The sequence below is a fragment of the Phytophthora infestans genome, genomic scaffold (assembly GCF_000142945.1).
Source record: "Phytophthora infestans T30-4 supercont1.4 genomic scaffold, whole genome shotgun sequence".
In the NCBI taxonomy this organism is placed as follows: domain Eukaryota; phylum Oomycota; class Peronosporomycetes; order Peronosporales; family Peronosporaceae; genus Phytophthora; species Phytophthora infestans.
The window spans coordinates 4,385,748-4,407,758 of NW_003303755.1; the positions used below are offsets into that span (position 1 = coordinate 4,385,748).

The following is a 22,011-nucleotide window of genomic DNA, read 5'->3' on the forward strand; positions in this document are numbered from 1 at the left end:
GACGGCAACTACATCGCCACATTCTGAAGGGGCGCTCAGTAGGGCTTCTAGAACTTCAGGGGTAGGCGGTGGGGGGGGGCTGCTCGCTGCAAGAAGCAGCATGTACGCGTTAGCATTGGCGAGTGAGGTAGCGTCACAAGGCAGTGACGTTGGGAGAGTGCCAGCTCGTACTTGCATGTCCTTGTGCCGGAGGCGCGCCAACTTGTGCGTGGGTGTAAGTAGTGGGCGGGTCTGTCTGAGCGCACGCCGTATGTAGCCTTCCTTGATCAGCTGCTGAACCAGGTAGCAGCTCATGTTGGACGCGCGCTGAAGCAGACGCTGGTTTTCGCGCTCATTGACAGGAACTGCAGCGATTCTCTCGCACAGCTCAGCTCGAACCACCTTCTTCCTACCACATGCGCTCTTCCTTGCCTTAACCACGGCTGCTACTCGATCTCCCATCGAATTGATTCCACGCCTCCAAATTCGCTCGACAACTTGGCGGCCCACACGGAAGTACGCTGCAACCCGAACGATTTCTCCATGATTGAGCACTCCTCCCACGCTGCGAAGCAGTAAGGTCTCCCAGACGACCTGGCGCTCACTGTCTGTGATCTCCCCCAGGTGCCAGCTTTCAAAATGAAAGCTGGGAGCAGGAGCCAGTCTGGTCGGGAAAGCGCGGAAGATTCGAAATCCAAAAAGTGATCGGCATAGACGGGGTATTGTTTTGGGTAGGCTGTGATATTATTTGAAATGGTTATCTTTTTCAGAGCGGAGGTAGTACATGGCATGGTGAGAAGGAGTTGTTGGACTATGTCCAAGAGTTGAAAACTCTTATCACCGGAATGGCGACAGACCCTCTTCCGGAAGCGTGACCGTGTTCATGGAGGGACTTCGTGTAAGCGCAGCTCTTTCGGAAGTATTCCGTGTACACCCTAACTCTTTCGAAACTCGTCTTCAACCGGTAACAAAAGTCTAAGCTTCCAACATCGTTTTTTACGGTACACAGGTCGTTCCAGCGTTCATAATGTAGAATGAGCGCGTGTTTCCAGTCTCAGTTCCCAGTCCTACCTCCCGTCCAACGGGCGTCGAAAACGCCGAATGATCTTGCATCTCCATCCTCCGCCTTAATTTTTCCAATCCCGCCCATCTTCCACTAGTGTCACCATCAAACGGCAATGAAATCTATTGTCCGGCGCAAAATGGCTCGGGTAACTCTTTAACATCACACTAACACAAGCACTACCAGCGTTCAGAATACAAAGCTGTTTCGTATTTGTTTTAGCTATGTTCTCTCTTGCGCTCTCTCTCTCACCGGCAAAGCAAATTGTGAATCTCTATGGCGTAGTTTTAAGAAGTACTTGCTTTAATGTTGCCACGTGCTGCATCTACAATTCCAATAGCTACTCCGCTGGCCGCAAATGCGGGATTCTCTTCGAATACACAATTCCAAATTGACTTGGTTGAGACTCGCGTCGGCCTTTGTGTTTTTTGCGATAAGCTATTCCCAAACAGCGCATTCGTGATTAAATACGTTGGCGAGGTCCTCGTTGTAGACGCCAATGAAAGACTTCCACAAATCGCCCAAGCGCGCGGACCAAACCTCTCCCATCTGGTGGACCACGAGCGTACAAAACTGGTACCAAACATTGGTCAGACCCAAATTACGTCTCACCAACCCATGCGCTTGGTTCGAACCAAGCAATCTGATTAGAAGGGTTTTCCCCAATTTAAATGTTAAGTACGAAAACTACCATACAAATTCTAATCTAGGTCAAGAGCTGCGTACATTATGTAGGAGGCGGAACTGGGGCCTCTGAATCGCCCTTCCACCTACATCAAGACCATCAAGATCGCCCTCCTACCGCCTACACAACCCACAGTTTCCGTAGGGCCTTCACTGTTGCTGTGCGGAGAGTTTAACGTTGCGAGTCCTTGGTCCATTTTTGGTGTCACATCCTAGACCAAGCTGGTACTAAACCGGTCCCAAGTGATGTATCATGTCTAGCCTAAATTTGGGTTTGGTTCTTGCTTTAGGAGATTTTTGGAAGTCTTTCAATGAAAGACACGACTGACGCTACCAGGCTCCACTGCGGGGAAAATCGTACTGGGATGACAAAATGGAACTAGTTATCGATGCACGCACATACGGTAACGAGATTCGCTTCATCAATCACTCCTGCCGTCTTAATTGCGCTTCGTACGACTTTGGCTGGGCCAACACGTCGCGTCTAGGCATTTTTGCTGTACGTGACATCTCACCCATGTAAGAGTTGACATTTCGCTATCGCAAGCACAACCTGGCCTTTTTTCGCTGCCAATGCGGCCACTCCGTCTGCAATTCACTAAGCAAATCACGGAGTTATTGAGCAAGAGACCGCGCAATAGTTTTCTTCCGAGTAGCAGAGCATTCTCGTGTTGCTTAATCCTCAAAAGAATGTATGTATAGCAATAAACTTTGCTTGACATCCTTGCCTCTCACCACTTCACAGCGCTGTCCACTTAGCTGTCACTTTATCAGCACCACTACATGGCGCCGGCTTCAACCGCCTCATTGCTCACCATATTTGGCGTGCATATCACATCGGTCATCCTCTCCTACACACCGCCATTTTTTTTACTGCTAACTAACGACAGCTATCACCTTGCATCCACCACTTCGCTTCTGAGCCAGCACTACACCGCGCCGGCTTCAACCAACTCGTCGCTCGCCATGCTTAGCATCGTGCAAGTCACGTCGCCCATCCTCTCCTACACACCGCCCCTCTTAGCTGCTGAGACACGCCGGCTTCCATCAGCTCGTCGCTCGTCTAACGGTACGGTAGCATTTCTACTAATGGACCCCAGCCCAATAATATTTACGGGACGTTTTGCAGTTGGTCTGAATAGAGCGAAGTTACCCAAAACCGTAAACACGTTTCTCACATAAGCATTCATCGACAGCTCCGCGATAGACCGACTATAATAAGGATACGCTGTTCGGATGAAGAGACGCAAACGGTTCCCTATCAAAACTTGCAGTCTACATCTGTAAAGCTGTTGTGCTCTCAACTTAAGCTGAGAGAACTCGCAGGGGAGGACAGGGGGTGCAGCAGACGCAAGAAATTAAGCGAGATGGTGCTCAAAGTATAAAGCCTATCGCCACAACTCTTGCTAGAGGATGTGGATTGGACTTTATCGGTGAGCAGCCAGTGAAAGTCGACGTGCTCCGATTGTCAGTGACGTCTAGAATGCTCTTCTACCTAAAGAACGTATGTACGTACTGACGACGTGCTACTCGGTCGGCTGTCTCGAAGGGCATCGCGTGGGTAGCGAAATGGAAATCACATGCTCACGGCTACTGGCTAGGGCTGGCTAAGAGCGGAGGAGAACAACGTCCGTGATGTCGCTAGCCCAGGACCAAACTAGAGTTCGTCATGCGCTACAGCTTCGATCACCACCCCATGTGTGCCTTTAAACATCGTATCCGCACCCGCTCGAGTGGTAAGTACTATGCGGTCTTCAAGGGTTCGTACCAGCGCAAGCAGCAACTTGCACATTCGGGAGTGGGTGGCCTTTTACAAGGGCGTAGTCTACCATCTCGCCAAGGACGGATGCTTCTCTTTAGGTCGTCATACCACGATCTGTTGAGTGACAATGCATGAGGAGGTGCCGTGTTTAAGCGTGCTCCGATGATGGGACTCATTCTGTTCCGTAACGAGATTAAGGCCCGCAGCAATCGCACTGGCATAACGCTTTGTACAACGGATACATATGTCGTCCGAGCGGAGCGAGACCATCGAGACCAAGCTAAAGCGTAAATATGGGCGAGATGGTAACGTGCGGCGGGGACTCAGGGCCATTCTCAACCGGCACATGCGCTCCCATGCGCCCAAGTAAAGGGATATGATTGGCTAGCTATTGACTAGGGCGCATGCGCCTGAGAGTATAAAAAAGGCGTCATGCGACTTTGAAGTTGCATGCGTTTTAGGGGTCACTTGGGCACGTAGGGCAAGGTGGGGTAAGGTGTGAAGCACTAGCCAATCAACTTTCTTCCCTTGGCTGTTTTCTTTGCGTCGTAGTACATCAGCGCTTTAACCCGATCTTCCTTGAGTATGTCTTTCGGTAGACGAATTTTACGCCTCGTGCACTCTTTTCGCACTTCATCAGCCTTCCACTCGCTGTAGTCGATTGATGGTACGGTCGCGGGGGCTTGAGATGAAGTCGCAGCCTCATTAGGTGCGGCTGCCATCATATCTGGGGTCAGCACCCCGATAATGCCTTCCTCAGAGCTATCCGAGTCCGCTTCAGGCTGACAAGCTTGTCGATGTATGCGAGATAAAGGAACAGCACTTCGGGGAAGCGCCGCGGATACTGCATTCGCGTGAATTCGATGATTTTACCCTATTTCATCTGGTGTATCGATAAATGTCTCGGTATATTGACTCCCCGCCGTAGCAAACGGCATGAACTCTCTTGGGAGAAACGGGGATGTGATAGTTGCTGGCGCATGCGCTTGCCAAAGCTGGGTGAGCTGGGTGGACTGAGCGGGGTCACTACCAGGCTGGGCGAGCTGGGTAAACTGAGCAGGGTCACTACCGGCGAAGCTGCCTTGTGATCTCATGCTGCGAATGCTGCGTCTCTTCAACAAGTGTTTGTGCCAACTGCCAGAGCGCAGGGGGGGCGCACGGGTGTTCTCAGCCGCCACGAGCACACGCGCATAAAAATGCGATGTGCTGCACTGTGCTGCGCGTGGTTGAGAATGGCCCTCAGGTCCATTCTCAACCGGGCTGGTGCGGCCGCATGCGTCGAATATCGCCTTTTGATTGGCTTGTGGAGACAGCCCTAAGTCTCCGACGCATGCGTCGAAAAACAAAAAAAAAACGCTCGTGCGGCGGTTTGGCCGAATTAACCGCACGAGATGCAATAGGGTACGCACCGAGATTACCAATAAGAATGCCGTATTTCTTCGATCCTTACCGCATGGCAGACTTCAACAGCATTACTTCAACATTTGGACTCGAGATGCCAGGCCCACCTCGATTTGAGAGTAGAAAGCTCGTGACACTTCGCCGCGCTGAAACACACCAGCCTGCAGCTGCTCTTTGCTCTGCTACTCGTTTTATGAAGTGAAGTTGGCGGCTCAATTCCCCAGGTGCAACACGGCCGCTTGCTTAAGATAATCCAGGTGGTTTCTCGAGTGGTTGGGCGTTTCCAACGGCCGCACGGGCGTTCTCAACCGATGCGGCCGCACGGAGCATAATTGTGCGATGCGGTGCGGTGCGTCCATGCCGGTTGAGAATGGGCCTCAGACTACTTGCAATGGATAACCTGGTCATCGAATGATAGCACAGTCCACCGCGATGCTGAACGACAAAGCGTTTAGCATCGTAATGCGTGCATTGATGCTGGAAGACCTCACTCAGAGCGAAGAGCACGACCAACATTACGCGTTTCTCGAACGCTCGGGCCAGTTTGCTGATTAAAGTGCAAGAAGCCTTCTTAAAGAAGGTACGCTATCGCTGTAGAATTTTGCGATAGCGTGTGTAAGAATAGCAACCCGTTGATGCTGGAGGATTCCGTCGCGGCACACACCGAGCCGTCCAGAGCTCCTCTCATCCAGTCTGGTTGGCGACATTTCCCTGCAAACATTAATGTAAGTGGGACTTGATTACCCGCTACGCTAACACACGCCATCACAGACATATTTTTGTGATCGCTTAAGCGCATAATATTCGTCCACTTACCCTTCGTACAAATTACCCGAGGCGCTCAGCGTCCCTAAAGACAGAGTCCTGCTTCGTCGCAGTTCCACACTTGGTCGGGTCCCGGATCCTGTATTGATCTCCGCAGCTCCTCCTTGTGTAGACATATTGTAGCGCTTGATATCCTATATCTGGGCCTTTTTTCGAGTCAGCTTATCGCCATACCGCCAAACAATTTTAAGTGGCCACCTAGAATTTGGGAATGTATCACTCACCGTAATACCACTTATTTTTGTATCTTCACGAGCCAGAATACGGAGCTCGTTGTCCATCATGTAAATCCCACGACGTTATCGAAACAAGACAACTTCTACGACGCCTTCCTTCATGTCCTGAGATATTAATAATGTTGTTGAACGCCGTCAAGTGCGACCTTGCCCGAAGCTCGTCGATAGAGACTGCTTCTTGACACCTTGAATAACGAAAATATGAAGCACCATTTGCATCGATGAATTCAATAGCACTCTTGAGTTCGTTGATCGGGTCGTTCTGCATGGTTGTGTAGAGCTCGGGAGCGGTGATTCTATGTGAGCTGACTAGTCTGACTTTGTCAATCTCTAACTTAATGAGCTCTGACTCGTTTTGAGAATAGTAAAAGAAAGAGGAAGTGATGCTGCATGCTCTGCCGCTTTGACACAGATGCATTTGTTGACAGCACATTTCATGAACCCAACAAATACATAGTATCTTAATATAGATTACTCGTTTCGAATTGCCTTTTTTCTGCGAGGTTTTAGTATCTAGCCCAGCTACAGTGCGAATTAAGAACATCTAAAAAAAATACGGTCTGGAGCGCTTGATTATTTTTATGTGCGTTTTGTATGTGCAAAGTTTTGTCAGCAAGCTTGAAAAAGCTTAATTTGGTCAAGTAATCTGAAGCGGAGGGAGTAAGTTAAATCATGCCATTTTTATTAATACATGAGCTGTTAGAATTTCGTAGAAGTCAAGAAAACCCTTCCTAGTCCGAATAGAGCAACTCAACTGACTGAATTTGCGTGGGATCGTCAAAGTAACGTTTCCAGCTCTGCAACGTGCGTGTCTGGTTGGTGTTGAAGGTCCATTCTAGTACCCGTGCACGTCGCTCGAAGTCGGTGAGACCGTAAGCTCTGCCTAGACCAATACCGCCACCATAACATAGCTGAACTCCTTGACGCAAGTAGCAGTACTCGTTGATATGATCATGGCCCACAAAAGTGGCCTTGACGTCCCCCATCTCAACGAGAGCGGAAAACAGACCACTGTTCACCTCAGCACTAGCAGTAGCTTCGTATTTGTCGCCGTTCCGGTTCAGCGGTGAGGCCATCGCGTACTCTGGAATTGGGATGTGGTAGAACATGACTGCCGGCACACTGCCGTTCAGCGACGAGTTTTTGTCACCAGCAGCTTCTTCAACAACGTGGGACTCAGCTAGTTCTCGGTAGAACGCAATCTGAGACTCCTTAATCCAGTCGTAATCGGAATCATCGTTGATCAAAGGGTACGTTGCAGTGTCGATGGTGGCATGCGAGTCCAAGAAGTACATACGGAACACCGTGGATCCCTGTTCGCCCCAGGGACCCGTAGTGGGCGCCACGACGTTTGACTTCGTAGTTACCAACGCCGCCAATGTCCCGAGGTCCAGACTTCACATGCGAATACTGCTTCCCTTCTACCATCAAATCCAGCATTTCTTCCCGTGACAGTCCTCCTTCTGCGTCGTGATTACCAAACACTGCAGCCCACGGAATTCCTCGACGCTCGACACGCGCAGAGAAGATACTCATTGCGAAAGCGTGCATCGAAGTGTCCAAATTCGTCTGGACGTTGTCACCCGTGAACACCACGAAGTCAGGTTGCTCAATGTCCAGAAGTTCGTCGAGGAATGCAACCGTAAGCGCCTCACGACATTCGTTGTACATTGGATCGTTGTCTTCACCAGCAGTTGCCGAGCTTGTTGAGTTGCTTTCTTCCCTCAACTCTTGAGCGATAATCGACGCTGCAGCTAATAGACTGGCACGAATGTTACTAGGAGCATCTGAACAACGGTAGTCAGGGTTTCCCGTGAGATGCATGTCTGCAATTTGGAGGACCTTGAAAGAGAGAGTCTGGCTAGAGTTCGAAGCAATCGATTCCACTGACGATGACAGCTCGTTGTCACTGCTCGACGTGTTCATAACGAAAGGTTCGTAACTTCTCGTCATGACAAAAGTTTGCACAGTTCCGGTGAACTCGTTTCCAACGACGTCCCAGTCGCCAGGAACTGTAGACGAGATGCTAAAACCTGCACCTTCAGCTTGAGAAGTTTCGTACAGTGCCAGCTCAGCTACGAAGGATGAAGTTGCCTCGCTAGACACTGAAGAGTTGGAGCTGCTGTTGCCAAAGTCAACGATGTCCCATGAAGCGCACAGTTTGATCTGGTCACTTGTGATTTCCGTGCTGTTAGTACTGTCTGCCTCTGGACATGACTCGGTAGGAAGATTCACACTAAGGTCTGTCAAGACAGAGAATGAACCAGTTGCATTGGCGAGAGGACGTTGAAGGCAGATGACAACATCGCTGGAGTCGCTGTTGGCCGCTGCACCTTCAGAAGACTTAAGCACGAATCCTGGAGTTTCCCATTGTCCTTGCGGTTCCAGTTCATCACAAGCGGAGTAAACGGTATCGGTAGACACATCGGCCAAAACTTGAAGCGCTACGATAGGGCGAACCGGGTAACGAGCGCTCAGGTACACGCTGGGAGCGCTTGATTCCATCTTGAGGTCAGCAGGCCAAGTGATCCATCCGGGTGTGTTGTGGTTGTAAAAAGACTCGGTCGTTGTCATGATATCCACCACATACTGCTCGGTATCAAAGGCTGCACTTGCCGAGAGGAACTCCACGCACACCAATAAGTTGGAGCTGGGATTCACAATCATCTGCATATTGGACGGACAGCTCTCGGTGTCCGATACAACCACAACACGTCGCATCACTGAGACAGCGTCCAGGTCAACTGCTCCAACGTCTTCGCTGCTGGTGGATTCCACACTTTGCTGCATACACAATAACGAGATCGTGCTCCCTGTCGAAGCTGTCCATTCGACGCCCGTTGGGATCCATTCGAGTTCCACACACGAATCCTTAGCAACATCATCTGACGTCGCACTCACCAGAGTCAAATTGGTAACAGCAACATGAGACAGAGCCAGCAAGCTGGCCGCGGTAATCGTGGTGCTGTCATCTGAAGAACTGTCATCGTCGTCCGAGTCAACCAGCACGATAATAACCGCAATCACAGCCGCCACTGCTACCAACACAGCCGCCGCAATAAGCGCTTTGCGTCGGTTGGTCATGGAGCGAAGCCCCTTGTCCTCCACAGACTCGTACTGGGTGGAGACCATCGCGCCACGGAGCGAGTGAGTTGAGTTGTGAGACTGCAGCGTGCGGAAATCGGTCTGCGCGGGGGATGCCGGTACCTCCGTCATGTCTTGTTTGATCTGTTGTCGGTTCCTTGATGTGATGACTTGGTCAGCTTTGAAAAAAGAATTGCTGTCGTTTGTCCGTCAGCGTGGCGGTTGACTTGTGATGGAGAATCCCCAGCCGATGGAGGGGAAGCAAGGTGAGTTGCGATATGCTGTGAGTGCTGGCGGATCGGGGACGTCCTTTGCAGGAGTTGCATTACGGCTGTGACCGCCGTGCCTGTATGCGACATTGCAAGTCGTTTAATCTTCGGAGACTCTAAGATCGTATTTTTTCTAAAAAAGAACCCAATGCAAATTGTAGGGAAACTATACTTCAAAACTTGTTACCTAATCCCTTGATAACGGTGGACATGATCAGCCATTGAATTGATTATGAAGTCGTCCTTGGTCCGCGTTGGCAAAGTGAGGACCTGAGCAGTGGCCGCTCTTCTCAATCCCCTTCGACTACTGCGAGCAGCGTGAAAACGGGCGATGTAGGTTGGTGGAGGCGAAGAAAACGTAGCTTTCCGCTTGGTAGCAATTAAACGGAAGAAACCCCGCACAAACACATGCTCCCAACTCGGGGACTTGATTACGGGGTAATCAGTGCTGTCCAACGCTGCAAAATGGACATCGAACGCCCGTTTGTAGACGTACAAACCACTTCAATGTCCTTCTCTACGCGCCGTTGAGGCAACACAACTTGCGCTGGGTAGATGTCCTACGTATACATGTAGTCTCTGACCACTGGTCAGAGCTCTATGCTTAGACATTTGACGATTTAACTTTGAATATATTTTCGCTTCAAGTATTGGAGGTGGCATTGTTTCTTCATGCTGCGTTTGTAAACTACATCTCGGGCTCGCTCAGTGGCATGCTCACGACGGCGGAAACCAGCGGGACGCAGCTAAACAGTGATGATTCCAAGCATTAACAACGGTCCACGTTAGCTACATTGGTGCGATTCGATTTCAGAGTACATTTGTTTACCTCTCCTTGCCGCAAACGAAAATGGACACATTGTCGGCAGCACCAAGCTCCGAGATGCTCTCCACGTCTACAGCGTACTGATATTGAATGTTCTTGGCATAATACACAGCGAGGCGTAAGCATCAAATAGCAAAAGCGAGATAATCAAACTCACCGGAATCACGAGCGGGATGAGCACCAGGCTCTGCTCGACACGATACAACTCGTGATCGTAGTGGAAAGCAACCGTGATATCGGTCACAGCTTTCGTTCCGGCATTCTGGAAAAGGCGCCAGCACGGATTAATATTGTTCAGACAGTTAATGCTGCAAGGTTGAGAAACGTACCTGCACATTTAGCTTGATTCGGAAGAATGGGCCGATTCCCTGCACCTGAGCGTTTAAGCGAATCGCTGCGCCCGTCGAGTATGACACAGGGCCCTGAGAACACGGTAATGTCAGCGTCATTGCGCTTATGAAAAATAGAGTCTTCATACCTGTCCGTCTTTAATGATCTTGACGTAAGCGCGAGCTGTGGTTAAACGCAACTTGCACAAATCACGCTGAAAGTGGCGGTGCATTTCAGTGGCGTGGTCTCGTTCGCGTTGAGTTTGCTCGACATACAAAGTCGTCTTCTTCGGGATGTTCAGCGGAATATCTACACAGGACAGCTATTTCTGAGACCGCATTGAGCGTTAGAAATACTGTAAGACTTACCTTGCTCCGGAGGGGGTCCAGCCGCCTCTGAGATCGCTTCCAAGCTGGCTGTGCGCTTCAGGATCTTGAGCGACAGAGCACCACTCTTTTGGACGAGAACAAGCGAGGCTTCCTCGCGTCCGTATTGACCAAAACGCATTCCTGTAAGAACTGTCTCCGTGTTCAACGTGCACACCTTGACTTTCTCATTGTACAGTGTCACTTCGCCATTGCGCAACGCCACAAGAACACCCCGCGTATCCTTCGTACGTCGTAGACTGAAGGCTTCGAGAGCTACAATGTCGTCGCTCATGGTAAGACTCCAGTTCTTCTTGCCTTTAAGATGGTAGGACGTCAGCTTCCGACTCATGGACGCAATGACGATGCTTTTCTCTAGCTGAACGAGGCCACACGCAGGTGACTCCAACTCAATCACTGACTTCAGCAACTCTCCATTCTTAATCATGTACACAGAGCCGTTGCGTGTCGTGATAACTAGTCGGCATTCGACCTCCAGTAGTCCGACAGCAACGATTTCCACGGGTACACCAGGAACTTTTATCTGTTGGATGAGGGACGTGCCCTGAGGATCCAGGACATACACCATGCAGCTCTCAGTTGCAACGACAAGACTGGTCGTATACAAACAAGATAAAATGAGTTTGAGCTTTTGACGAGCCGTCTAATCCTTTTAAGCCCACACGTACCAGCTGACTGCATCTTTGTCGTCCATATTCTTGTTGATCGACGTCATGCAAGTCACGCAAGAGCGCTCAACAAGTGGGTCGTCCATAAACCTCGACACATATTCCGCTTGTTCTTCAATGTTGTCGATTGCCAGCAGACCTCGCGAACGCTCGGACAAGCGAATGCCCAAACCACTACACAAGATTCTTAGTGTCCAAGACAGCAGTTTACATAGAGAAAATAACTTACCGCATGGTTGAAAGTTGAGTGAGTGCGTCGGGGACCTCGATCGTGCACTTCGTGAGTGCCTCCCACAGTTTTGTCTCCTGGGCGTCGATTTCGATGGACGGCACTGTGAACTTGTAGTGGGGGCGAAAATTCCGATAGATGAAGATGTATGGGCCTGATGCAACTGCAATTGCTGGAATCCGTGGTCGATTGTTATCTGTGCACGGCCCCAGAGTAATTGAGTTAGTTTGGGACTTTAAAAAACTCAATCTATTCGTGCTAGCGTACCTGAGTAGAAGTAGCTCAAGGCTGATGGTACTCCAAGGATCGCTTGCTCCCCATAGAGTGCCGAACCTAATGAAGGCAGATGAAGATAACTGTAAGACTTACGCTGAGGTAATATCGGAGGCCGCTGTACAATTACCTTTGTACATCTTGAGCCTCTGATCTCCATCAGCAACCACGAATTTCGCATCACCGTCGCCATAGACGTCCACCAATTGCATGCAGTTAGACCCAGCTTTAATGCCGGCAACAGAGTTGTGGTATGCTGAAAGCCATGGGCTCTTTGCTGCCTTCTTCGCCGAGGCATCAGCCGCAGGCGCAATGTCCTTTTCGTTGTCTTCGGACGTAGACATCTTGGGTAAGCTAGTCGATTCTTAAAAACGATGCGAAGAGGCACGTCGCCGCTGTGAGCGGTTGGATCGCATAATATGCTTTAAGCATGGACATTGCAGGGAAATATATAACCTTTTTGGATTTACAAATACTTAGCAGTACCCTCACTATTTTCTCTCTCCTGTCACTTCTCAGTCTTGCATTCTTATGAAATGATGCGCTTCCGCTTGGAAAAATGGCTGACAGGTGAGCCCAATAAATTACTGAACTGATCAACGTCTTCGATTGACTGGGTATTCAGCACCTGCAACAACAGGAAAATCAGCACTCGTGCAGCAGCAGACTTAGCAAGATTTGGCAATTAAAGTAAAACGCACCATAAATCGATTCGACACCAGGTCGTAATGCCGCCAAATCACGGACTCGTCCACCACCGGCACGCGGATGATGCCACGATGGTAGCTGTCTGAAATTAACCCGCAGCGACACAAGCTCAGCGAAGTGCATCTTCCCATCCGAAGAATTGGCACCCAAAGTGCACTGCAAGACTCCAAAAAGTCGGGCTCGAATTCGCATCCGTTGCACACGACGTTGACTGCTAGTACGGCAAAGCCGAACATCTCCAGCTCAATCAACTGGCTCGTCAGCGATGGATACACGTCGACTCCATTAATGGCCAGCACAACCGGCGCCAACTGTTTAATCCGCGCAGTATCTGCAGCTTCAGCTCTCGGCTGGTTGGCAATTGGCCCGACACCGAAGATCGTCCCCTCGCTACCTCCTTTCATGCGAATTTCAAGGTCCTGCAAGTCGACTGTCAGCGGTTGAGGGCGCAGATTCTGTACCACTACTCGCAGTTGAATGTAAGACGTCCCGGCGGTCGATAGCACTTGGCAATTGGAGCTGTGCGCTACCGTCATCCACACGTCAGCACCTTCGTCTCGACCGCGGCCCCACACGATTTGGTGCTGCAAGAAAAATAAAAAAAGATCATTAACTCTGTTGTTTTTCTACTCTTAGGGGCAGTACGTTTACCTTGGTGGTGAATTTACCGCGTGGTAGATATCGTGCGCGGTCGAGGTACATATACAGCTCCAAGAAGCTAGTGGTTCCGGTGCTACGTTTAAGACGCTCGGGACGCGAGATCATCCAGCGAGAGACGCAGAGTTGACGCCATATTACGTCGCTAGCGCACACGGTGCTCCACCACGAATTCACTTGGCTAGAAGAAGAAACGTTGGGTTCAGCTGTGCCGTAATTGGGGTCGGAGAACGGAGGAGTTACACTACGCACATGGCTGCCATGAGGTCGGAAGGCGACAGGAAGCCGGCGACGTAGTGGACGAGATCGTCCGTCATGAGGTTCGCCGCAGAAGGAGACAACGACACACCCATTATAGTGCGAAAGTGATGGCATTCTTGCAACTTGCATAGTGATTAGGTAGATTGCAGCAAGTCGCGTCTGGCACGCTCCTGTCGACGAGACGATTAAGTACCTTCAAGCGTCGCGCTAGTCGACCTCTGTGGATTGGTCAAAAATTTGAGCCAATGTGGCGTCTAGAAAAACTTGGTGTGCGCCACAGACTGTGGTACATCGTTTGTCCGTGAAACGTTCATGGAAAGTGACCGGAATACAAGCTTGCTTGAGGACAGCGCCATTGGGCAGAACGCGTCTCGAGCTCGACAGCTTCTTTCTCTTCCTTGCGTTATTGAGGTTTGCATCCCTCCCACTTGGCTCTCCCGTCTGCACTGCAGACTGCAGTAGTCTCCGCCGTCGCCAAGAAGCTATCGTGCGCACGAGGCGACGTCAAGTATCCATCCCATCTGGTCTGATCGTTTGTCGGTAGCTTCGTCACACGCAGGCCGCAGCAGCGACAGGATATCAATACATCTTCACCAGGCAACAGAATGAACCAAGGCGCTGGGCCGCCAGCAGCGGCAACAAATAATGCGACTGCAGCCCCCGACCCCGCAAATGAGGTGGCCGCTGCGGCAGCCAACGCGGCGGACTGGAGCGACTCGGCCGACAACTCGAACTCGCAGGAAGACGAAAGTATTCCGCCGCCACAGGGACCGTCACTCTCGTACGAGCGCAAGATCCGTCTGCATAAATACGCTGAAAACCGTGCTCGCTCGTGCCTCGGCTTGCTGTCCGACACGAGCAGCGCGCTCTGGAAGGTGCACGACTGCAAGAACGACATCGGCGTGTACAAGCCCAGCTCGGATTGGTCCGAGTCAGTCTCAGCCAAGGCTGTTGTGTTCGCAAACGCGGCCTTCCCGAATGTACTAAAGACGATCTACGATCTGAAAACATCCGACAAGTTCAAGCTCTTCATGCGCAAAGTGTTGGGCGACATGTTCCTAGATGCAGAAGTGCTCGAAGATCTCAATGGCACTGGAGTCTATCCGAGTGCCAACCCACCTCGAGACGCTCGTGAAATGTACAAGCAGGCCGCCATTAAGTGGTGGGCCATCAAGTCAGGCTCCCTGGCAAGTAAGTCTTCCGACTTTTACGTGTTGGAGGTAAGGTGGTTGCTGTGTGTGGCCTGTTTCTGGTGCTCTTCTTCTATATTTCAGCCAGTGCTAGCCACATGGACGTCAGGATGTGATCCACTGACGATATGTTCATTGTTTGTGGTTGATTTGACAGTATATTGGCATCGAGACATCCGGTGGAGATATCGTGGCATGCTATCTCTTCCAGGAATCGCTGGCGGAGGTGGGCGGGATGCCTCACATCCAGGGGAACAATCTGGAGCGCTCGCAATTTGATGCTCTTATCTGCAAGTTCGAGCGCACGTCGTCGCCAGATTACAAGGATGATTTTGTCACGATTTCTATCGCTTTCCAGCGGCCTCCACCTATGGTCAGCTTGTTCCGCAGCAATCCTGCTGTCGAAATGGTCACGCAGCTTGCGCGCGGACTACGTGACTTGCTCGAGGATCCTCCTGAGCTTCAAGAAATATCGGTCGTCAAGACTTCTGCTTGGGTGAAAGACAAGTACGTTATACTACCTATTGGGATCGCTTTCTAGCTTTACTGAGCACATGTTAACCACCTTACATTGACACAGAGAACGCCGCTTCTGCGTGCTGTGTAACAAGCGCTTTTCGCCGATCTTCCGTCGTCGTCATCACTGCCGGACTTGCGGCGAAGTGATCTGCTGGGCGTGTAGTAGTACTATCCGCGTGCCTTCGATTAGCTTCACGCACAATGATACAGGTAAGCAGGTTCTATCGCGTCACCAACCGAGTATCCGTGTGTGCAGTAAATGTGTGGTGTCCCATCATCGGTCAAAGAGCGGCAGGGAGCTGAGTAACCAGGAGGATTTCAAGGATTGGATTCAACGCAGCACTGAGCAGCAGCAACTTGCTGTCGGTGCTGAGACAGGACACTACGCAGCACCTTCGCCTGCACCAGTGCCTTCGCAGCTTCACAAGCACCTACTCAGGAGCGACTGGAAAACCCTCGATGATGTACATACGCGAACGAGTCCCTGTTTCGAGAGGAGGAGACGAATGCCTCGACAAGTATCAGCTCTGAATCAGCTTGAGATAACAGTTAAGAAGATAGAGTAAGGAGGAGGGAGACAACCGACCCTGCGAACCAATCACCGCGAGCTGGTCCAGAAACTCTTGACGTCGTATCGACAGTGGCGACCGCGGATTCGAATCTAAGTGACGTCATCGGAGCAAATATCTGACTGGGAAGACAGCGGTCATCAGAGCAACAGTGCAGTTGTCCACAGCGCCACAGCTACGGCTGAGCAGGCATGCAACGTGGCGTCCAAGCACTATGCAGTCGTGTACGTCGATCGACACTCGGAAGTCAGTATTGAACGCGCAACCGGTCATGGTCGAGATAACCCACTGAGCATCGCCAAGGCAGCTCCCAAGAAAAACCCTGATAGAAGTCGCTCGTCCAGTGCTGGTCGTCGTGCTCCAGTAGCAAACCCTGTGAAGCAAACGGCCCCACCAACTCATGATAACCAGGAAGAAACAGAGCGGCGTTCCAACTCGATGGAGAGACTCCCGGTGCAGAACAATACTAGTTACGTCCATGCAGCTTCGGCGTGGGCAACAAACAAGACAGAAGCTCTCGCTATGACTGGAGCCTTTCAAGAACTGATGACAAAGCTCGGAGGTGATGTCCATTTTGTAGTTGTTGGCTTCTCAACTGGCTTCAACGCCGAAGTGATTGTGAACCTTTTGCGCCAGCTAGCTCCAGGAGTTCCCTATATTGGCGGCACGATCGCTCGTGGGATGTGTGACGAAAATGCTTGGGTGTCTGTGAACAGACATAACGATGAAGGCCTCGTTACTTTGTGGGGAGTAAATGATCCGCATGGGATTTACTCCGTAGTCCACGCAGAGTATTCGCAGAGTGATGCCCATGAGAAGACATACGCTGCAGCTAAGACTGCCTTTGCCCGCGTGGCAGGTGATGTTGATGCCGGTGAAAAACCAGCGTTCATTGCTGCGTACGCTTGTCCTCTGTTTGTAGAGCATGCTATTGACGGTATCCGCGAGGCGATTCACTGTCCAATTATTGGAGGCTGCTCTTCAGACGCTACGAGACATGGTGAGGGTGAAGTATCAGTGTCCTGGATCCAGATCAGCAGTAGCAGCAGTTCTGATTACACGAAAAGTGTCCGGGACGGACGAGGTGACTGGACTGAAATGGGCATCGCGTTTGCGCTCTGCTTCCCCAGCGTGGAGACGTATGTGAGCTGGTTTAGTGGCTACAGTCCGGTTGGAGTTAATAGCGAGTACTGCATGGGCACGGTGACGAAGGCGTCAAACAAGACCATCTACGAAATTGACTGCAAACCTGCGGCCGAAGTCTACCAAGAGGTAAATTCCTATACCGGTATGTATACTGTAAACATTGCCAACTACTAACCAGTATTCTCTTGCTGCTGCAGTGGCTCGACGTGGCATCAGACAAGAGTCAAACTGAGCTCTCGTCGATCGGGTTTCCTCGACTCGGTAGTCTGCACCCTTTAGGTACCACCATCGACTTCGTCTCAAATCAAATGGAGATAGACCGTAGCATCGACGCGAACTCTTCTTCTTCGCTGTGCTCCATGCAATCAAGCGACTGGTCCAAACTCATCAACATGACCGCGGTGATTACTGGAATCAATGAGGACGGATCGCTTAGTACGACGAGTTCAGTTGCGTCCGGTACCAACGTTGTGCTCATGGAGACATCTGCGCAGTCATTGAAAACTGCAATCAACAAGGTTTGTATCTGCAGACTGCACTTATCGGCAAGATCTGACGTCTCTTTTCAATGGTTTAGATGGGAGCGCAAGCCGTGGAAAGCAACAAGTTCTACATTCACGAGACGATCGGTTGTCTGATGTTCTTGTCGGCCGGAGTCCAAGCTCTGCTGGGCCACAAGAGCATGGCTGAGATGGTACATGGCGATGGTTGTGTACACTTGCATTTGGTATTCCTAACAGCAAGTTTTTTTGTCGTACTCGCAGGTTGGAGCGTATAAAGACTGGTCGGGTGGGGCTTCGTTGATGGGCATGACAACGTTCGGGGAGATCGGCCACCTGCCTAACTCGAACGATTTCCCTCACTACGACTCGCTCATGTTCGGCGCCATCATCTTCTCCAAACGCAAGCGGAAAGAATATCTCTACTTCTAAAAAGGATAGTGTCCACTTTTGTCTTAAACCTCGCCACATCATTTTCTTGGTCCTGTACTCATTTTGCTCCAATCCGCGTTGGCTCTCGTCTCCTTATCTTCCAATCAAACCATAAGAAAACCGTCCTTCAAAGTGCTAGCCACGGATTCATTTTCCTTTTTTCGTCTAGATGGCGCAAGACGCCGCGAGTCCCCGTCGCCATCGGCGGCGGCGCAGTAAAAGTCGCTCATCGCGTCGCCACTCGTCATCATCTCGTCGCAAACGCTCGCGCTCGCGCTCGCTGTCGTCGCATAGTGCGTCGAGCGGCGCGTCTCGCTCCAGTTCGCGATCTCGGGAGCGACGCCGCTCGTCCAAATCTGGCGACAGACACCGCCGCAAACGCTCCAAGACGGAGCGGAGGGAACGACGTCGTTCGCCTTCACGCTCGCGCTCTAGAAGTCGCTCAGAGAGCAGACGTAGTAGCTCCAAGAAGAAGAGAGACAGAAGCCACAGGGGCGGACGCAAGAGTAGCAGCAGACGCAGTAGAAGCAGGAGCGAGACGAGAGCTGAAGCTTCGAGACGAAAGCGATCGGAGTCTAAGGAGGAGATTAAGAACGATGAGAAGCGTAAGGCCAATGGCCACGTTGAGCACGCGAAACCACAAGAGAAGAGTAGTGGCTCTAGCTCTGAGAAGAAGAGAGTAGCTACAGATCCCCCTGTCGTCACTGCACCAGTAGCTGGTGCGACGTTGAAGAAATTTAAGTTTGGCGGCATTTCGCTAAAGCCTGGCAACGCGAAGAACGTGGTGAAGAAGAAGCCTGCAGTTTTATTTAGCGCACTGAGTGAAGATACCAACCCGCCACCTAATGGCGAGAAAGATCCTAGTAAGAAACATAAACTTCTTCTTGAAGAGCAGAAAGAAGAAGAGAAAGCCAAGTTCCTTGCAGAAGAAGATGCTGTGCCCAAGCAACTGGATTTACACACAGAAGAAGATGAAGAGAAGGGTGAAACAGCAGAAGAACGTAAAAAGCGAGAGCAAGAGGAAGCCAGGCAACGCGAACGGGTGCAGAAAGTGGTGGAGGAAGTGGATCCTCTGGACGCCTATATGGCTGGACTGGTGGACGAATCAGCGCGTGCTAACCCTGCAGCTAACGTGATCTCGCAGTCGGAAATCGAAGCCAAGGGCAAAATCAATATTTATGGCACATTCTTGCCGCCTGAAGCTGCAGATCAGGCGGGTGCAGTCGTGTCGACACCCTCTGCTGCTACTCAAACGACGACTAATGTTGACAAGGAGACGCCAGAAGAACGTGAAGCCCGTGAAGAGCGTGAACTGAAGGAGTTTATGCGTGCAATTAAAGAGAAACGCGAACAAGAGACCAAGGCTTCTAGTAATACAACAGCTGCAAGCAATGGAGCAGATCCTGAAGATCCGTTGGTAAAGAAAAAAGATACGGGGCGTATCTACCAAGGGTTTGAAGAAGACATTATCGGCGAAGACTCCGAGCTGATGGATCAGCGTTCAGCTCTCGAGATTCTTCAGGATCAGCAGAAGAAGAAGGAGATCAAGCCTGTGGATCACTCCAAGATGAACTATATTTCGTTCCAAAAGAAGTTTTACGTGGTGCCTAAGGAAATCAAGGATCTGTCGGATGAAGAGGTGGAAGCACAACGGAAGGTGGCTGAGATGAAGGTTCGAGGAAAGAATTGCCCGCGTCCGTTGCAGAAATGGACCCAATGTGGCTTCAGCGTCCGCATGCTCCAGCTGATCAAAAAACACGGCTACGAGGAGCCGTTTGCTATCCAGAAGCAAGCGCTACCTGCTATTATGTCTGGACGTGATGTCATTGGCATTGCGAAAACAGGTTCAGGCAAGACGTTGGCGTTCCTGCTCCCCATGTTCCGTCACGTTCTTGCTCAACCTCCCCTCCAAGAAAACGAAGGCCCCATTGGAATCATCATGGCACCTGCGCGAGAACTTGCTCAGCAGATTTACGTGGAGGCTCGTAAGTTCTCGAAGGGTCTTGGACTGCGCGCTACTGCTGTGTACGGAGGATCGTCAGTCTCGGAGCAAATTGCGAACCTGAAACGCGGCTCAGATATCGTTATCTGCACGCCAGGGCGAATGATCGATATCCTGTGCATGAGTGCTGGAAAGATGGTGTCACTGCAGCGTGTGACGTATGTGGTGCTAGATGAAGCTGATCGTATGTTCGACATGGGCTTCGAACCGCAGATCACGAAGATTATGATGAACATTCGCCCAGACCGACAGACGCTGCTCTTCTCAGCAACTTTCCCTCGCTCTGTGGAATCCTTGGCCCGGAAAGTACTGAAGAAGCCGGTGGAGATCACTGTGGGTACACGTAGTACGGCATCAGGCGATATTACGCAGTATGTAGAAGTCCGCGAAGAAGATGACAAGTTTATGCGGCTCCTGCAACTTCTGGGTCTTTGGTACGAGAAGGGAAATATCCTAGTGTTCGTGAACAAACAGCAAGCTTGCGACCAGATATTCCAAGACTTGATGAAGGCTGGATATCCTGCGCTCTCGCTGCACGGTACGACACGCGTCTGGCCGTTTCTTCCCGCTGAATCAATGCTAATACTTGGTGCTCTGTGAATGATACAGGTGGCAAAGATCAGGTGGATCGGGACTATACAATCGATGACTTCAAACGCAAGGTGCGAACCGTGATGGTGGCGACTTCTGTCGCCGGTCGAGGTCTTGACGTGAAGGATTTGGTTCTTGTTATCAATTACCACTGTCCCAACCATATGGAAGACTACGTCCACCGCGTTGGACGAACCGGACGAGCTGGTCGAAAGGGTACAGCCTACACGTTCATCTCTCCAGATGTACGTTCTGCCAAAATGTTATTGTTGTAAGGACACAAATTGAGTACTTAACATGTTCTTGTACTTGCAGGAGGAGGAGTACTCGGTGGATCTTGTCAAAGCATTGGAGAACGCAAAGCAAACTATTCCTCCTGAACTGACCGCACTTGCAGAAGGCTTCACGGCAAAGGTATTATATATATCAGCGCATCTTCGAACTGATCTAAAAACTGACATCTATTTACTCGTGATTGTAAAGGTCAAGCGCGGTGAGGCGAGGTATCACGGCAGTGGGTTTAAAGGCAAAGGCTTTACATTCGACGAGACAGAAAGGAACGAGACCCAGCGCACAGCAGACCTGCAGAGGCGTCAATATGAATTGGACCAGGGCATTTTGGTTGAGGTACGAACGGCACTATCGCGATCCATCTGACCCACCAAGCTGGTACTGACGCTAATTTTTGCTCCGATGCTCGTAGGATTCTGGTGCAGTCGATGACGATGATATGGAAGAGCCAAGCAAGGAGAATATTGCTAGCACTAGCACGACTGAAAAGCAGTTTGCGCCCGCTGGTCAGAAGACGATGCCTATCGACAGTGGAGCGATGTCTGCTTTCATCAAGGCACAGAAAATCATCCAGAATCTGGATTTAAAGTACAGGGGAACCGGTTCTGGAGAGAACCACTTTGTCGAAGAGCTCGAAATCAACGACTATCCTCAACAGGCTCGATGGCGAGTTACCCAGAAGGAGGCAAGCGACTCGGTCGCAGAACTCACTGGTGCTGCTGTTATCGCGAGAGGGTCGTATATTCCTGCTGGCCGGAAGCCCAATCCATCGGAACGCAAGCTTCACTTGGTACGTCAAACCCTAGACAAACTAGTTTATCGATATGTTAACATTTGTGCTGTGTAGGCTATCGAGGGCCCGACTCAAGCTTCGGTTATCGACGCCAGGCGAGAACTGCAACGCATCTTGGACGAAACCACGATGCAGGTCGGTCTGGGCGGCGACAAATACGGAAAGTACAGTCTGTAGTACCACACAGACAGGTAAGGAGGAGGGACTTACGAAATCTAGCAAACGAGCTTGCGAGTCTCATTAGTCTTGGTTCTCCTGTTAGTGATTCCTTCGTAGCCGAACAATTTCAGGGAAAATGGATACAATCGACATCATGCCTGTATGAAGCTTGACAGTT

At 50.8% G+C, this 22,011-nt stretch overlaps 4 protein-coding genes across 4 annotated transcripts; 3 read left to right on the plus strand and 1 right to left on the minus strand.

The window, feature by feature from the left end:
• Window positions 1-1,541: 1,541 nt before the first annotated feature.
• Window positions 1,542-3,362, plus strand: PITG_03984 (uncharacterized protein; the record flags this gene model as incomplete). Its single annotated transcript, XM_002906965.1, has 5 exons — window positions 1,542-1,631; window positions 1,778-1,867; window positions 2,064-2,245; window positions 2,617-2,795; window positions 3,328-3,362. The coding sequence occupies 5 exons, from the start codon at window positions 1,542-1,544 to the stop codon at window positions 3,360-3,362; spliced, it is 576 nt and encodes a 191-aa protein (XP_002907011.1).
• A 1,106-nt stretch (window positions 3,363-4,468) lies between these two features.
• On the plus strand, window positions 4,469-5,444 carry PITG_03985 (uncharacterized protein; the record flags this gene model as incomplete). Its single annotated transcript, XM_002906966.1, has 4 exons — window positions 4,469-4,535; window positions 4,889-5,087; window positions 5,147-5,238; window positions 5,308-5,444. 4 exons carry the CDS (start codon window positions 4,469-4,471, stop codon window positions 5,442-5,444), a joined length of 495 nt encoding a protein of 164 aa, XP_002907012.1.
• A 4,547-nt stretch (window positions 5,445-9,991) lies between these two features.
• PITG_03986 (bardet-Biedl syndrome 1 family protein) lies at window positions 9,992-12,359 on the minus strand (the record flags this gene model as incomplete). The annotated part of the gene is made up of 10 exons (XM_002906967.1): window positions 9,992-10,049; window positions 10,133-10,224; window positions 10,287-10,391; window positions 10,459-10,551; window positions 10,608-10,768; window positions 10,828-11,438; window positions 11,514-11,687; window positions 11,743-11,938; window positions 12,010-12,075; window positions 12,146-12,359. The coding sequence occupies 10 exons, from the start codon at window positions 12,357-12,359 to the stop codon at window positions 9,992-9,994; spliced, it is 1,770 nt and encodes a 589-aa protein (XP_002907013.1).
• Window positions 12,360-14,246: 1,887 nt separating this feature from the next.
• PITG_03987 (DEAD/DEAH box RNA helicase, putative) lies at window positions 14,247-21,851 on the plus strand (the record flags this gene model as incomplete). Its single annotated transcript, XM_002906968.1, has 12 exons — window positions 14,247-14,861; window positions 14,989-15,338; window positions 15,412-15,814; window positions 16,064-17,191; window positions 17,263-17,583; window positions 17,643-17,759; window positions 18,167-20,537; window positions 20,609-20,835; window positions 20,906-21,004; window positions 21,074-21,217; window positions 21,294-21,671; window positions 21,729-21,851. 12 exons carry the CDS (start codon window positions 14,247-14,249, stop codon window positions 21,849-21,851), a joined length of 6,276 nt encoding a protein of 2,091 aa, XP_002907014.1.
• Between the last annotated feature and the right edge of the window lie 160 nt (window positions 21,852-22,011).